Below are 18,755 nucleotides of genomic sequence, written 5' to 3' on the forward strand. Positions count from 1 at the left end.
CCCTGGGCTGGGTTGGCACCTGCCAGGTGCCCACCCTGTTGCTCAAGAGGACAGTGGAGAAAATAAGATGGAAAGCTCGTGTGTCAAGGTAAAGACAACGAAAAAGGATTAACCTTGCAGTGTTTTGCTGTCTCTTCAGTATGTTTTCGCAGCAGCACCACCAGCGTGGCTGTGGTGGGGCCGTTGATGCCGGATGGAACCAGACCCAGCTGTGTCCAGCATGGGGCAGCCCCGGCCTCTCCTCACAGAGCCCCTGCAGCCCAACCCTGGGCACACATCCCCTGATAATATTAGGAAGAAGTTTCAAAGTTAGGGCCATAGCCATATGCTTAATCACACGAAGTACTCACACAGAAGCGAACAAACTGGTTTTATTCACACAAGGATAACACATGCCTTCCAGTGATTTGACAGTATGCTTATGTCTCAGTAGTAGTTTTACCAGCCATTGGACTGGTAAGCTATAAAAAGAAATGGCCTCTAAATGTTCTTTAGGGCCTCCATACCATCACTTATATGTTACTGGCTGAGACAGAAAGAAAGTACATTATCATGTTATTCCCCAGCCTACGATGTGCACTCCCCTGCACCCAAGGATGGGGTGGCCCAGAGGGAGGAGGAGCAGAACAAGTGCTGAGAAACACAGGAACATTCCCAAAGCACAAAACCTCTCATGGGGACAGCTAGGCCTAACCAACGGCTGTCCCAAACACCACAGTGGATCAACCTTACCTCCTCCAGCTCAACTGTAACACAGGATTTGTCTCACTGGGATGCTTCTCTGTAACCTTTCCAAAAGGCTTAGAGGGTACGAGCACTATCGACATCCATCCTTTCCAGACTGTTTGCTCTAATATTCGGTTAACTGCCAGAACATCAGCAATCCTATCACACCAGCAAAACCACCTTTCCTGGAGGGGGCAAGCACATCAGTTTTCCCAAATGACAAAGCAAGGAGAAAGCAGAGGTCAGAAGCTGAAGCCAAGGTGAACATCTGCGTGACTGCTGCCTGAGGAAAAGGGGCAGAGAACAGCAAAATATCTGAACAGGACAAAGCACAGCAAGTGGTTATATGCCAAAAACTACTATGGCAGAAACACAAGCCGCAATAAATACATCTTTGCTAGTGTTTACCAACCGCAGTTGCTTTGCCAGGTGAAACCACAAGGAGACCCTCGCTTGTGTTTTCTTTCAGCTCTGCATAAACAGTATCAGGAAAGTTCATCCTGCTTCAAAACATTCATCTTGTTCTGTCAGAAGCACTTCTCATCACCAGCTAACATCTAACTGTGGCAATATTGTATGGTTCTACTACACATTTAACTTAATTTTACATAAACCAGCAAAAGTTTCATAAGATCTGTTGACATTTGTCATTTAGTTGTGGTTTGTTTCCCACAAGGGCTATAGAAGTTAAGTTTTATGCTACTGATATGAACGATCTTGATTCAGAGAGAAAAAGTAGGTATACATTCATCACCTCAAACAAATCTGTTTAATATGACTATCAACACAGTTAAGTGTCTTGCTGAAGAACAGGTATAAGCAGCTATTTTACATAGCAGATTTCCTTCTTCAATAGTAAATGCATACAGCAATATTATGAAGGGTAAAAACACCAGCATATTTTTCCCTTGCATCCAGTGATTTGTCATTTACTTTCAACAGCTTCATTGCACCTCATCTTGAATGTATGCAAGTTATTTATTGATCTGGAATTTTCAAAAGCTACTTTTGAGTGGTTTGGGAACCTGACTTCTATTGAATTTCAATGACTCTACTTGTAAAAGAATTAGGAGCTTTAGGAAATTTTATCTTTGTTTCATGCTGCAGGAGCAACGCAGCACCCAATTATCCTTCGCTGCTAAGAGAACTACAATCGAGGTACCAAATTAACAACTTTTAAGCTTGTGAAATTAGTCTCACATAATTAGCATCCAGAGAACGAGAAAAGCAGAAAAGCTATTTTAGCATACAAAGCGAGACTCAGGCTTTTAAACAATTTCTGTTTTCTGCCTTCCTTTTACTCCTTCAGATTCACCTTAGCCATGATTACAGAAGATGATAGTCCCTCAAAATCCTACAGAAAGATTTATCAAAACATGTTGAAATCACCTCTGATAAGGCTGTATCTATTCAAACTTCTAGAGATATGAACCATTCATATTTGATGACTTGTTAATGTAAACTGGGGTTCTTTCAATTCTGCAACAGTCAACTACAAATAAATTGTCTAAGGGGCTCGTATTCAAATAGCCATTTGGATAGCATTTAAGAAAGCTCTAATAAAAGACAAACAGTGTCAGGATAACAAAGTATAGCTGGGGACAATATGAGAAACAATCGCTGTCCAGTGGTGCAGGGTGAATTATTTTCAGAATTTTGATGCTGCTTAGATAACGGAGTGTCGAGTTCTTTCACGTCTTGGTAGTAGGACAACCTGGTATTTTAACTGTGTTTTTTCCTCTCATAAGATATTCTTGGTACTCGAGCAAATACTTGGGGTCATAGATGTCTCTGATAGGTACCTGTGCCATAGCAAAACACTGCAGCCTGGAACAAGCCACAGAATGGTATGAAGAGTTCAGGGTGTACTTGTGCCAGACCTCAAATCTCCACAGGGCAAGTATCAGCCAGTTCTATAGCGTCTTCCTCTATTTCATGGCTAACAGAAAATAAAACGTCCTTTGCACCGAGCATCACAAGATCAAACACAATCAGTGTGCACAGCTTCAGAAAAGTTACAGAATATGAGTAAGTTCTTTCCCTCCTCTTTCACCTTTCCTTAGTATGATGCACTCTGGCAGAAAGGAGTTTATGAACTGAGGTTAGAAAACCATATGCGAGCCAGACAAATCCTTAAGCCTAAAGCTGTTAACACAAAAATCCTTGAGTAGTAAACAGATGGAGTCATCTGCAAATACACCTTTTAAATCTTGACCCTGTTAGTAGGAGGCTGAGAGGGAAACCTGGAAATAGTATATCAAACCAAATCTTCGGATTTCAGAAGCCATGCACTGATATTTTCTGTGCAACCACCAGACTTATTTAGAGATGAATATGCTAGTCAGAGGGCCAACTGTAATGCAACATGCACTGGTACCCCAAAATAACAATGTTTTAAATTGGTGATTTGAGATACAGTTAATGAATTTCCCACTTCAGCCCGTATAAAAGCTTGAGATAGGGAAACGCTTACAGCTTAACAGCGATATTGGTAGCAGGAATAGTAAAATTAGTAAAATTCAATATTAACCAGACATTTACATCTACTTAGCAACTAAAACAGGGAATATAAAACAGATATTAGGTGTTAGAAAAGGTTGTCACTGGGTTTGATTTCTAAAGTCCATTTGCCTCAAAAGTGTTTTTGACCTTTTTGTATTTGTCCCAGTAAAATAGTTGAGCGGATAAGCCTATAGACAAGAAATAAAATAAATCTTTAAGTAAGGAAGTCATATAAACATTTGCACCTACCTCCAGACCAACATCTGTCTGTAAAAGTCAAACATGTCTGACCAGATTCTGGGGCACCTGACAGAGTTGTATTGATTTCAGGTGAGCTGGCTGATTTAGCCTACTGAAGAAGCAAGCCTCATCCGATTAGGTTAAGTAAATTGATTTTTGAATCCTGACTATTTGCAAAAACCTTATGAACAACCTAGAGAATTACCACCCAAGAAAGGGTGGAAATTACTTGGTCAAGAGTTTTTACTAATATAATTTTTAAAAATGAACTTTCTTATGAACAATTCACTAGCAGAAAAGCAACAAAATCTGTTCACTAAATTATTCATTCTGAATTACTGAACCAGGTTCATTCGTATTATAAAAAGCAGCAGCTTCACTGAGAGCAGAATGAATCCCAGCTGCTAAGAAACAGAGAGAACACATGCAGATGCTGTAGGAATTGACTTCTAGTCTTACAAACCTATTCGTGGGATGATTTAGTGGAAGATGGGAAGTTGAATGGGGACAGACCAGTGATGGATGCTCTCCTTTGACTCAGAAGAGCACAGGCTATGACAGGACAGCTCCACCACTCTTGTCCAAAGGAAGCCCAACACAGACAAAGGAAGCTGTGCCAGCACAAAGCCCTGCCCCAACCTTTGCCAATGCAGAGACAAAATCCAACATTAATGAAAAAATCACCTCTCCCCTTTCTGTCCAATCCTAGACCTCTTTATTAAAGCTAGTATGGGGACTATATTGCATGGTTTCAGGCAGATTCCTGAGAAAATCTGTTCATACAATGATATATACATTTGTAGCCCAATAGCTTTCAGGCTATTGCAAAATTTGGTAAAAACGCCAGCAGGAGAGAGGCCACAGAGATATTGAGTACCTAAAAGTTTTCTGCAGATAGATGGCTGAGTGATTAGTGAGACTAATAAGACTTTTCATATTCTCACTGTGGGAAAAGCTGTAGCATGAGAATTTATCTCTTTTTAGACACCTTGAAAGCCCCATGGGAGAGAAGTTAAGAACTTCCACTTGCAGGAAAAGCTTTGATCCATGTTTTCACATTATTAGAACCCAGAAAACCCTATTACTAGGCACAAATCCACAGAAAATCAATCAAACTTCATTTGTTTATGGCTACAGAACAACTAGCAATATCTGTCAAGCCACACCAAATAATTCATCTTACATAAGTCAGCAAAGGGCTGACAAATAGAAGTTGCATTCATCTATAAACAAGCAGACACATGACGCAGTGCACTAGAACTGGAAAGTGCTGCGTCCCTGGCATTAACACCACAGAGTCCTCAAATATTTCATAAGGATATTTTAAGGTAGTTTATAACTCCTTACAGGTACGATGATACAGAGTGTCAGCAAGAAAATTAAGGAACATTATATTCATCTCCAGTGAGAAGCAACTTACCTGATGAAGCTGCAGTACATATACATATTTCAAGAAATATTAGATTTGACAGCAAATTATGCTGACTAAACAAATACAGAACCACTAATACTAAAATGTAATTGCAAGCAAATATATGGGAAAGTTTCTCTCAGCATCCCAGTGCTGTCACTGCGTCCTCATGCAGAGGCCTGGACTGAGTTGAACTGAAAGGGAGAGGCAGGGCAGTCCCATTACAATTACCTTCTCAGCCTGTACACTCACACATTGTCCAGACACCTCATTAACCAGCAGCTCATCAACATAGGGCTACCTAACCTGTACACTCAAAGATGCAAATGTCCTCCTGCTCTACAGTCAGGAAAGCAATGATGTTTCTGACATAGGACAGCACAAGCAATGCATCCGACAGAAATTGTTAGTATTTGCAAAAAGGAAAGGTGTTTCCAAAAGGATCAGACCTGCTGGTGTCAGAAGAGGATGGGCTTTGCCACCCTATTCCCCCTTTCTTTAAGTCATCAATAAACTTCAAAAGCTATGATTTTAATCTGCTGTGATTTTGAATGGCATTATTAACACAAATCATATGGTGCAGTACAATAAATACACAAACTGCTTGGCAGGAAAATAACCAGGTAACCAGCAAACTGCTAGATCTGGAACTACATGCTAAATATCCAGAAGCAAATTAAAAACTGCATGTGACAGTTTTTGTATTCTTATTGCAATATTCGTTACTTGAAAATTTTGGAACTGTAGATGTGTTATGCTTCAAATCTACGCTTAAAAATTTTATGCTGCAGAAGACAATAATCAATAACCAGTGCAGTAATAAAACCTTAAGTATACCTCATAGTCCCAAATACATTCTGTTTTTAAAAATCCCAAATGGTTTCAAAAGCAGTTAATCAGAGCACCCTCACCACAGTCCCAGAAGCAATTTTCCTATCAGTTTCAAGGAACAAACCATGGAGCAGTAAGGTTGCAATCATCGGTACAATATTTGCCCAGTCAGAAATGGTTTCTAGACATCTCTACTTTTCTGTCCCTCATTTTAAAGATTAGACTCCTAAATAGTGTCTGATGTTTGATACTTTCTTTTATCAGTAAACCACATTTCTAGCCTTATTGATTGTCAGTATTGCTTTGGTACTAAATACATGTTTCTTCTCTTACATTAAGTGATTATCCTGGGGATAAAACCAGTAAATTCCCTCATTTTCCTCAAAATCCAGGAAACAAGGGCACATTAAGATTTAATATCACCTCAACTGTAGTCTACAATGCCATAAAAAAAATCTGTAAGGTTGCTGCTCTGGTCTTCAGAAGCTCTTAGCCACATTAAATAAAAAAAGGAAGGAAAAACCCATCAAGGTCTTTTATTATAATTAAATGTGTTGTATTAAAGCTCTCTCTCAATTTCTGATCTTTGCTTCTTTTCCCTTCATAAGTTTTTACATCTTCTTTGATTTCTTCCTTTGATGTTTGCATGCTCTTAATACCTTTATTGAAAATATTTTGCACTACTCATTTCCACCCAGCCCTCCCTTTTTTGAGGAATACCTTTTTCCCTGTGCCTGACTTTGCCTCTGCCCTCTACAGCTCACTGAGAGCACAGGGAACATAGGCTCTGGTGAGTGTTCATTATGAAGTGGCACACAAACAAAACACCTTCCATTTCTTTTGTCTCTCACCTACGCAGTGAATGTAACCTGTTACCCTGATACGAAGATATATTCAAGAATTAAAATAAATAAATAATAAAAGCAGAAGCTTTCCCTTCAATTATATAGTTAGTGCAAATACAAATGTTACCTTTAAAAGGAAGATAAAATAAAATTGGCACCTTCTTTACTTACATGTGTCTAAAGACTCATCTGAATCATCAGGACAATCAGGTTCTCCATCACACAGCCAGTGCTGGGAGACACAAGTCGTGCCGTCACGACACAGAAACTCTCCTACGTCACATAACTGATGTTCTTCTGAAAACAAGAATGGTTTAGAATGCAACAGTTAAAAAAATAAAGAAAAATAAAGTGGCACAATGAAAATCAAAAGTGAAAATAAAATGATTTTAAATCAGGAATCAAAACAAAGAATAAAAACTATGGGAAGCAGTAATTAAAGGAGGTATTTAATGGTAATGCCCTTACTCAGGCTGAATAACCCTAACCTCTGGCTGCAGTGTTTCAGTGGGAGCACCCCAACCAGACATGAACAGGATTAGCACAAATCACCTCCCTGAAAAAAGATTTTTAGGAAATCCTATTCTCATCTTCAGCTCTTTCACCATTAAGTAAATGTGTTAAATAGACAGAACTCAACAAGCTTTAAATTTCATGTTTTCAACAGGGAGGTATCCTATTCTCCTCCCCTGCCTGAGAAAACATTGACAAATTTGTTGTTTCAAGTAATATTTTCTCCAGGACACACTTTTTTAAGCAGGCAAACATCTTTTTAAGCATATGTACAAGTTTTTGACTACTGCTTTAAATATGTACTTTAACAAGTAAATCCTATCTCAAGTTTATATATGAACTATTTTACTTTTCATGTAACAAAGCTGCAGTCCAAGTTAATGGTCAAAATTGAGGCACCTTGATAATTATTTCCTTAAAAAGATAACAATTTTTGAAGCCTGGCACAGCCAAACTATCAGCTGACTTCAACCAAAGTCTGATGTCCTTGAGATCTACAAGAGTTAATTAACCCAAGACTATTCCTTCATTAACTAACTCTTCTATCATTAATTAAAGCCCACAAAGCCTCTGTGCAATATATTGTATTCTTTTTCTCAACACAAATTGCGGTAGTCCCTTCCACAAGGTAGCAATTGCAGATCACTGGAAAGGTTTCTCAATGATTCTCTCAAGCTTACACGACCAAGCAGTAACTTCTCTGGAGTCGATATTTTTACAAAGATATAAAAATAAGCATATAAGCATTTGGGGGATGATAGTGTATTATTACTTTAGGAAATAACTGTAGGGATATTTTATTAAAATTAACCTATCCATTTCATCCTGCTTACATTTAATTTTCAAGATCAGCCTCAAACTATTGATGGATACTGTTTCAGATTAGTCAAAGTTGCAACTATTATGCAGATAAATTTAATATTATTTAATACAGCTACATCATGGCTTCTGTAACTCTGTAGGAGTTGTTATATTTTAATTCTTTGCATTTACTACTACTGCAAGAAGCGCTGAGTTAAGTTGTTCATTTTGTACAAAATGAACAACTGCGTAATTAAAAGTGCAGGTTTACATGCTCAAGGAAGCAGTTTTGCATTAAGCACCTCCCTGAAAAATTTAAGATCCCTCTCTGGAAGTGCTTCTTGAAAATTCATACTGGAAATAAGAAAGAGAGAGGGAGTTTGGTGAGCTTTAGCATTTCAAGGATGTACAGTAATATAAGCAAATCTGTATTAATTTTTAATTATTTCTTTTAATAAAATTATTAAAATTCATAACAAGTTTCTTTATCTATGGAAACCTTGTAGCACAGTGTGAACTGTCATTTTCCATGCATTACATGCATGTTCCTAAAAGACATGGGAATATCAAAACTAGCACAAAGACAGTTATCTACTATGTCCACATACTTATACCACTCAAGATCAATTTTTCCCTCACATTGGTGACCTGGGTATGCATCAAATCTGTAGTAGAACTACTTAAATGATCAGAGCCCATTCAATACTTTCTTCTTTTTGCATATAGCTATTTCTCAGAGGAAAAAAAAATGGTTGAAATGGCTAACTGGCATGAATTAAGATTGTTAAATAGTTAGTTAAGTTTACAGATTTTTGAACTGACAGCTAAGTGGCAAAAAAAACCACATTGCTGAATATAAGTTTAAGCTTCTAGAAACATTTATACAGTCAAGTTTGCCCATGTGACTGGTTCTACAAGAATTACCTAAATGCAAAATTCGTATAGAAAAATAAACCTAATTTCTTTTCTAATTCCTAACTGGCAATAATCGACTAGAAGGAGAAATCAATGTTGTCATTTATGCTGAAATGTAATACTCCAAGTCTAATTATATGTTGCAGCAAGTGAAGCCCAGTGTTAAGAAAATCACATTTGAATCCAGTGGAGAATTTCAGTATAGTTATTTAAGTTTGTAAACGAACCTTACAGTGATACCAATAAAATCAATGCAAAATTTGCAGAGATGCTCTTTTGCATCTTTTAGGCGAGATGTCAGAATTAAACCCTGCCCAGAATTAACACCTGCAGCCATCTCTGAAGGAAACTCGGCAGCACGGGAGGAAATTCTGCATTCTTCTTCATATTTCCCCTTGGAGGCACCTAGTTGAAGGCAGACCGACAACCAGTAGGGCCACACTGATGTTAGAGACCGCTCTCCTCTGCAACATTCCGTTGTGTTTTATACTTTTATCTGCAGTAAAATACCTTTTCACTACGCAACCTCAACTGCCAGTCAGAACAAAATGCAACCTCAGAGTAACACTGTCAGTAGGATAAGGGACATATCCTATCACTGTTCTTATTGCATGGTCACATACGCCTACACAGATACATCTTTTCTCATTTGGAGTAAAGATTACAAGCTGATTTAAACTAACTTGATACAAACTTGATTTAAAAATAAATACTTCATAGTTCAGTCTTATGCATGTATTTAGAAAAACTGCTTGTTTTCAACTTTTTAATTTTCTTTTAATTGAAATAATTTAGCTATTTCCACACAATTAAACTCCTTCCTTGTATTTTATTCAACAGTACAGAAATTATGGAAATCTCAGCTTTTTTATTCTCTATCTACAGAAAAACCCAGCAGAGTGAAAAAACACTGACTTATAGAACACTGAAAAACAGATCTTGTTTGGAAGAAAGCAGCTTTATATTCACTCAGGGTTTTATTGGCTCTGAAACTGCTTTTTCAAACTGTTTTCTTTTGCATATCTATAGAATTATCACTTATTTTCAGCTGCTGACTTTGTAAAATGAATTAGACCAGTTAATCATGGACATGCTGTAAATAGTGTTGTATTTGTTGTTTTTTTTTTAAGGAAAAAAATGCATCCTAAAAAATAGTCATCTAAGATGGCCTTATTTCTTAACAGAAAAAAAATTACTTTCAATAACACATCTCCGTACAGTTTCCTTCTGTATTGTGTGTGCTGTACTAGCAGGCTCCCAGCAGATGAGAAAATTCACATATTTTTAACATACCAATTCTGAGATACAGAGCAGATGGTCAGAAATCATCTCTCGATGGGTAAATAAAAGCTTTGCCTCCCTAAGGACAGTACTCCTATGCTATGTCGCGAACACCTGGCAATGGCTCTTCGAAGGAAAGTTTCACAAACAAAATAGCCAGTGCCTTTGTTTTAAAGTCACTGTTTCTAGAGGCAGAAATTTATTCTGTTAAAAGACAGGCACAGCTTTAAGAGGATGAAGCTCAAAATCTCTGTTAGGAAACCAATTACATTTAACCAGTTACACTAAACCTGGAAAAATAAATAAATAAATAAAAATCCAGGTTCAATTTATCAGTATTGCAGTTTCCCAGGATTCTCCCGTTCATACCTGCAGTACACTGCTACTACTAGACAAGCAAAATAAGCAGACCAACAAAAAGCAGCGTACAAGATGTCTGTCTACAACAGGAATACCGCAACTTTAGTTAGTTGCTTCTGTAAACATACATTCAGCACAGAAAAGATGAGGGATAACAGCCACCGTCTGTGATCCCGTTGCCTGGTAGAGGCTCAAGGTTTCTGGATCCTTTTTATTTGAGAGACCGCAGTCATGAAAAGCAAGTCAACAGTGGGCTTAGAAAGAGCTATGTGTGAAACAACATTTATATAATTGTGCGTTTCTTCAGTTCTACAGCAAGAAGATGAGCTCACTCCAAAAACACTGTGGTGACCCAGATGGAGGGCCTGCCCAGAGACGTGGCTGTTCAGGCCTCTGGCTGCAGGGAGCTCCTGAGCCTGCTGCTGCTGCTGGGGAAAGCAGCGGGGAGACCGCCTGTTCTCAGGGGGAAGGTCTGCTCGCCATGGTGGCTGAGCTCAGGGTGGAGAGACTGAGGAGCATCAGGGCATGTGAACGGGAGATTGACTGGTGGAGTAACTCCCTGGTGTGCCAGAGGGAAGGGCACCAGGGGGATGCCCCCCCAGAGCGTGGTGGAGCCCCTGCCCTGTCACTACTGAGCAGATGGAGGGGACCAAAAAGACAAAGAGGGTTGGAACCAAGTCCCACTTCGACATCGCAGGCAACCTCTCCCCCTACCTACCTCACTTCCCCAGTTGCCCCTCCGTAATAGGTTTGAGGCCCTGGATCTTGAAGGACAGGTAGGTGAGGATGTGGTGGAAGGCCCACCTATGAGGTCACATCAGAAGAGGCAGCTGACACCAAGCCTCAAGACTGCCTCCAAAAAGAAAGAAAGAAGGGTAATTGTAGTAGGAGATTCCTTTCTGAGAGGAACAGAGGGCCCGATATGCAGAACTGAACCTCAACAAAGGGAAGTCTGTAGTTTACCTACAGCCCGGATCATGGATATCACCAGGACACTCCCCAGCCTCGTGCGCTCCACAGACTACTACCCGCTACTGATCTTTCAGATAGGTGGGGAGGAAGCTGCATACCCTAGTCTGAGGGGAATGAAGAAAGACTTCAAGGCCTTGGGATGGCTGGTGAAAGAGTCTGGGGCACGAGTCGTTTTCTCTTCCCTCCTTCCATTCTGGGGTGAGGGCATGGGACAGAATAGTAGGATCCACTCCAAAAATGATTAGCTACATGACTGGTGCTACAGGCAGGGCTTTGGGTTCTTTGATAATGGCTGGGTTTATAAGACATCAGGCCTGACAGTAATACACAGGAAAGGTTTGTCTCACAGGGGCAAAAGGGTTCTGGGACAGGAATTAGCAGGGCTCATTTGGAAAGCTTTAAACTAGATCCTAAGTGGGAGGGGGTTGTAACTGGGTTTGCACCAGTGGGGCAGTGCCCTAGCAGTGATGAAGACCAGGAGATCTCCCACCCCCATAGAGTGAAATCAGCGTGCTCAGCTCACTCCCTGAAGTGCCTGTACACCAATGCACACAGCATGGGGAATATGCAGGAAGAGTTAGAAATTCTTGTTCGGTCAAGAGACTATGATTTAGTGGCAATTACATAGACACAGTGGGACAGCTCACAGGACTGGAATATGGTCATGGATGGGTATGTCCTGCTCAGGAAAGACAGGCCAGAAAGGCAAGGTGGTGGAGTTGCTCTTTATGTGAAAGAGAGACTACATTGTATTGAGTACTGTCCAGGGGCGGATAAGGAGCAAATTGAGAGTCTGTGGGTGAGAATTAAGGGGCAGACTTGCATGGAGATACTATTGTGGGTGTCTATTACAGGCCACCAGATCAGGATGAGGAGGTTAATGAGGCCTTCTACAGGCAGCTGATGGCAGCCTCACGAACACAAATGGATGTTTAGGGAAGAAATATAATGTTTAAGTTTGTTTTTACAAAATCTTTGAAGAGTGACTTGAAGTTAGAACATTTCATGAATTTTTCGTACCCACAAAATTAGATACTATCTTTCTTATGATTCAAATGAAATATAAAAACTTTGAAATTTACAATTTTCTCTCAATTTACAATAAGGAAAAAGGGTAAGAGAAGATGGGCAAAGAACATCACAGGGAGATGTGTTGGTAAACATCCTTTTAAATTTGGGGATGGCAAGACTAAGAAAAGAAGGATGCCACTACACTTTTTCCTATCAGGTAAGTGATGAAAGTTTATACTGACAGTTTGGCTCCATGTGGAAAAAAAATCAGATAAACACATACAAGTGTTGGACTCCACGATCTTTGCAGGTCCCTTCCAATCAAGCTACTATATTTTAAAGTGCTCAGCTGTTTTATCCCTATCTGCTTACCCAGGCAGAACTCCCAGGAAAGAGGGGGAATTGCCTGCCAAAATAGCAATCGCTTCAGAAGCAAAGAGCAGGAAGACAAAGGAAGCACAGAAAGGCCAACGAGAGCTGTCCCCAAACTGGACTTCAGGTGTGCTTCTACATTTTGATCTGATGCACTCACCAGCACCTGTCTACACAATGGGGAGCTTCTATCAATGATAATAAAGCAGTTCTGCCATGTTTCAGTGATATTATGCAACCCTAAACTTGTACTTTTAAGTTCTTAATTAGTTTTGCTTTGATTTTAATTAAGTTATCTTCATTACAAGAGCCTAAAAACTTAGAACTTTTTCCCCCCTCTCTAAAGCATGTTTTCCATTTGGGATTTTCTTTGATCTCTCACTCTGAAACATGGAAGGGTTTGCAGATTAATTTCTGCAAAATTTACACAGAAATTGAAAAGTATATTCCGGTAGTAATTTATGTTAGAATTCATCATATGCTAAAACCTAAATTACTGTAACTGAAAGGGAGATGCGAAGAAAGAGCATGTACAGCAGTTCCTACTTATGGCTTCAGACTTACATAATCCTTTTCCAACCTTTTATACCTTTTGAGTTAAATCTACATTTTTAGTGCCCAGAATACAGCAAAACGTTTAAGTTTTGCCACACTAAAGTACAGACAAAATTCTTGGAATGTGTCTTGCAAAACACTAAACAGAATTTTACATTCAATTTATAAATGAAATGTTGTTATCCCTTGTTTCTGTCCTGCCTGGTTCAGTACAATGCCATGCTCAAAGTCAGAGAGCAAAAGTTTTATTCACACAATCCAAAAGTCTCTCTCAAGATTAGCCAGACTCAATTTGTGGCTGTTGGGAAAGGGCTTAGCCAGTTATGTCTCTATCCGTACTTAGTCCTTCTTGGCAATGTCATGTACATTTTCTGTATACTTACTCAGTTCCCAGCGTACTACTTATCACATACTCAGTTACTAATCAACTAATTGTTTTTATCCATAGCAAAGCACATGCACAGGTACCAGTCGCCAACATTGCCAAACACCCAGTTCATGCATCGTATCCCCTGACGCCACGTACAAACATTTCTCAGTCTGCACATCTTCCCCCCAGCAAGGTCACAGACATCTTGTTTACAGTCTGGTCAGTCTTCTGATTGACAACAGATATCCTACTTCTCAGTCAAAACAGAGTCCATAAATATTCACGCTCAGATTCCTCATTTACATTACACAAGCTAAAATAATTCATATTTTGCAGACTTGCCCAGTGCTACTTCAACTTACAGATCATGCTGAGCAAGGGGCATTACAGATCAGTATTAACAAGAAGACTAGAAACATCCACCACTTTATACAAATCATGAAGTATTTGGGGGAGTGGGGAGGAGATACATTTGGGAACGGTCTTTTTCCTCCCATTTTTGTTCATCCTTTGACTACCTAGTATTTCCATTAAGGGGGCTGACCCTGAGTCCCCTCCTGTGGATTTGGACCAGAGAAGGTTATTATTCAGCCTTAATTTGGCACACTTTATGGACAGAGAAATCTAAGAAGTGTTCAGATAATGAGAAAGACCCAAATATTCCTGAGACGATTTTTACCTAATCAGCAAAGGGTCACAAAATACTACATATCTCAGCAAACTACAAAATGACATGATAGCAATGCTCTCTAACACAAAAATGCTACAGAATAGCAAGATACTATATTTACTAGAGATATACTAATAGGAGAAAACATTTCATACAATCTTGTCATTTGCCAATCCCCACTCCAAGTAGCCCTAGATAAAAAAGAAGTTGAAGTCCCAACAAGCTCACTACAAACCAGTTCTTTACCGTTATCTTTTACCCTCTTGAAAACTGGTGGAAGTAACCAAGTTCCCCAGTGTGGAGTTGTTGTTCTTCCCCGACTGCCAGACTTACAGTGAATATTAACGTCAGGGTAGAGGGTCAAAGTGGCCATCACTTATCCCCTTACGTATGAAGAATGACAAGCCCCATAGCAGTCAACAACATGCCCTTTTAGCTGCTGACAGCCAGACAGTGCCAGGGTGCACAAGAGCAAAAACGCTTTTGTTTGTGAAAAGCCCTCAAAGAGTTCCAGTCAAACAACAACTCTCTCTTCCCCATTTCACAAAACAAAACATCCCTGAAGAAATCGTTTATATGGAATGAGAGGCTCTCCACCTTGGTTTGCATTATCGTATCGTGCTCATGTTTCATCTGATGTGGTGTAAGCCTCCTCATCAGGAAGAAATGGTTGCAGTGGTTGCAAGAGAAAGGAATAAATAGTCCTTGTAAGGAATGGTGAGGATGTTGGTAGGAACCTTTGTAGGACACCCTATGAACTATGTGTTTTCTATCTCAAATATACATGTTTTGATAAGCAAGACAAGCTTGCAAGTGCAAAAGAAATTCAAGAAGCATCCAGGAGAGATGGCTTGCATAATGCATCATTTTGTACACTTATTCATGCTTGCTGCCTCTTGAGGAAATCAGTGGAGAAAAGACTAAGTCTTTCAGCTACTCCCAGGATTAAATCTCCAAAAGATCTGAAATAAAGACTCCTGAGAAGTAGAAAAAAATGAACAGAAGGATTGGGACTGAAGAAAAGTCACCCTGAGCCAAATTCAAACCCAGTTCAATACAGTATGCCACGTGTTGTGCCTCTAAGCAGGACTTCAAATAAATCTTTTTTGTCTACAACCTGCATTAGCTGTTTTAACTTACATATTTCCACATTATAATTTTACCTTCTCCTGCTGTAAAGCTTACACATATAATTGTAATGTTTTCAAGGCAAAATTGCTTCTTTTTCTTAACAGTAGAATGGAAATCTTGAATTGAGGCAAATTATTTAAATAAATGTCATACACAATATTTTCCTCTTTTGGAAGCTGAAAGCATAGCTTATTACATGAAGCATAATTATGCATTAAACATTAAACAAACATAGCTTATTACAGTATCTTTAGTAAGTCCTCTGTTCAGCAGATGTTATTGTGAATTTTCACATACTAATATTTTTAGCAAACAGCAGAAGATAATTTAGATAAATTTCTTATATCAAAGGGTAATCAATAGTGTCATTGTTTTAATTCAGTAGTTTTATTGCCATGTAAAACATAACAAAACCATTTCCTTTGATTTTTTTTTTCAAACTTTAATAGAACAACATCTGCCCAAGCAAGGAGGAAAAAGCAAATTCTAAAATTGTTGCAACATTTAGAGATATCAGGAAATGGAGGGAGTAGAAGTCTGTTCTGTTTATTACCAGTTTTAGAAAAGTTTTAAATCTTCTTTTAAAGTTTAGATAACTTCATAAAGGCAAGAAACAGGCAAGGTGTCGGTAATTCAGATGGCTGCATAATAGAAAAAATAAAATTGTGCTTAATGAAAAAGAAAAAAATAACTATAACCAGCAAGTTATCAGAAAGGACAAAAAAGCTAAGCAGTGTGATATGTACTGTATGGCACCTGGATTGAACTGAACCGTCTTCTCTGCGTTCTCATTTATTTCCCTGGGAGGGGGATGCTGAAAGTGTTATCTTTGCCCATTGGATTTGTTTTCTTCATTTTAGGACTCATTTTAGGATTCAAGGAAAAAATATCATTCCTTTTGCCAGAAATAGCAATGGTATCAATATTTGGCCAGATCGGTTAATCCTAGAACTGTTCAGTCTTCCAACAAAGTGGTTTGTTCAAGAAAAATCCCAAGGTCTCATATAATCCATTAGTTCTTAATTACTTAAGTTGGCCTTCCTTTCTGCCCTCCTGCTTGCATACTGCAGAAGACATCAGGAGCTTCAAACAGCCACAGGCAGGACCAGCAGCAACGTCATGAGGTTATCAGGTCCAGCTCCTTCACCATAAAGCAAAATCTGGTTTCCTAAAGCATATCTAGCACCGCTTATCAGTGCGGTTCTTAAAATATACAAACAAACTTTGTGAAATTCCTGCCCCTACTTCAGTCCTCAGCTATTCTTACAGAGAGAGCATTTGCAATAACGTGCAGCCTAGCTGTCATTACAGCAATCAGATTGTATTTATCCAGCTCCAAACTGCTGCTTACAGCTCACATTTAAGCGCAGCAACGCTGAGCTATCCATCTTCTCTATCCACTCTCCTGTTGTTCCATTGCCAATCATTTAATACTAACTGCTCTGCTAGCAGTGATCAGTGTCGTGGAGATAGTGGCTGAGTTTGACAGATAGCCAAGCTGGTCACCCCCCCCACACACACACACAGCAATAAATGTAACGGGCTGGGGGCAATACATGGCAGAACTTGCAACTTGCACACCACTTAAATACACGAGCATAGGGACATGGAGGATGGCAACACAGAAGAAGCGAGAACCAAACTCCTGGAGAAAACTTTATCAGAAGGCAATTAACATCAAGATGCCCTTGCAACAAGTAAAGAAGCCCTGCCCTGCCCCACTCCTAGTCAGAAGCAGTGAGCCTGCTGTCAGTAAACGGATCTCAGAGCAGTCCCACTTAAAATGACAGGGAATAATGTTGAACAGGTTTCGATAGCAGATGGAAGCCTACTACGTAATTCAGTTTTAATGACCAAAGAAGTCTTAAATATGAAGGTTTTGTTTTGTGTGACAGAAGATTTATATGAAATGCAACAGCCAAGTCTGCTACCATAAGCAACTACATATGTTCAATACATATTAATTTTATATCGGAATAATTAATCTACAGGGAAATGATGTTAAAGCCTAAGATATTCTTATACTAACTGAATGATTAAAAGCATGGAAGAACTATGAGAAAAGCTAAAAGTCCTTCCTAAGTACAATCTACATACACAATTAAAAAGGGTCCTACTACCAGGGTTAAGTATTCTGTTCAAAGTAAACACTGAATAACTTTAATACAAAAAAAGTTCAAAACAATCATTAAAAAAAGTAACAGTAACATTCAATACTTACAACAACACAAACTTTTTTATATGAATCGTAAAATTGATTCCAATCCTATAAATGGCTCCATATTTATGCTGGGCCCTACTGAAGTCATACCCATTATTTTAAATAACTCTAATCAACAGTCCTAAGTTAAACTGTAAGAATTAGGTTAATGGCACACCAAAGAGTTGCTTAATATAGACTTTACTGCAGTTTAACAGTTGGGAAATTAGTTAAAATTGCGATCTTCTGCAGTTCGGGCCTGTCTTTTTGATAGCATGATCCAAGACTGATAATTTCAGGTATAATTCAGAAATGTACTTATAGAATAATAATTTTCACACCAGTGGAGAATAAAGTGTTGAGGTTTTAGCTGCTGCTGTCACTATACCTTGGATGACCTGATCTGAGTAAAGACTATTTAGAGGCAGTAAGACGGGATATTTAATAAGTTACTGCTGGAAGGTTTTAAATGGTATTTACAGAGGCAGCTTGTGTTCTCTCTAAAAAGGTGATGTTACAAAGAAGCATCACATTGATACAAGGGATGGAATTCATATCTCAAAGTAGCTTTATGCTTTGTAAAAATGTGCCAACATATATGCCTATTTCATCACCTCGAGCAGCACAGTGTCACCCGGCTGCCTACGGAGAAGTTTTGGAAGTACCCCAGCTTGGGTTCATTATCCAACGCAGGGCAGCAGGCGTAGCGCCGGGTGGGTTATGTGAGCCTTGAGGACAGGCACATGGGATTAACGAGCACATATGCTCATTTGACTGTTTCCTTCTCATGTCCAAGGAGCAAAGCTTTCACACTGTCAGACTAGGGATATGAGTTAGCAAAAGGATGAGGAGACCATCCCAGGCCTTGGGTATAGACCTGTAGTAAAAAATTATTTTTAAAGCAAGCTAGGAGTTGCCCATCTCTGATGAGAGTTTCCTTTTAAAATTGAGCTCTTCTTAGCTTGCATTCTAGGACCATCATAGGCTCATCATCTGCGGAAAACCAAGTGAATTTTAAACAATTCATTCTGAATTTTTTCAGAATTCAC

The 18,755-nt window shown here is 39.1% G+C and overlaps 1 protein-coding gene across 6 annotated transcripts in view; it reads right to left on the bottom strand.

The window, feature by feature from the left end:
• The window catches only part of LRP1B (LDL receptor related protein 1B), a 553,237-nt gene that overhangs the window by 503,488 nt on the left and 30,994 nt on the right, over positions 1-18,755 (bottom strand). For all 6 annotated transcript variants that reach the window (XM_080600673.1, XM_080600668.1, XM_080600674.1 and 3 more), the window contains exon 2: positions 6,727-6,852. In XM_080600673.1, coding sequence (XP_080456799.1) covers positions 6,727-6,852 — 126 coding nt within the window. The remainder of the gene's footprint in view (positions 1-6,726; positions 6,853-18,755) is intronic.

Source organism: Anser brachyrhynchus (assembly GCF_964034855.1).
Source record: "Anser brachyrhynchus genome assembly, chromosome: 7".
Taxonomy (NCBI): Eukaryota; Metazoa; Chordata; class Aves; order Anseriformes; family Anatidae; genus Anser; species Anser brachyrhynchus.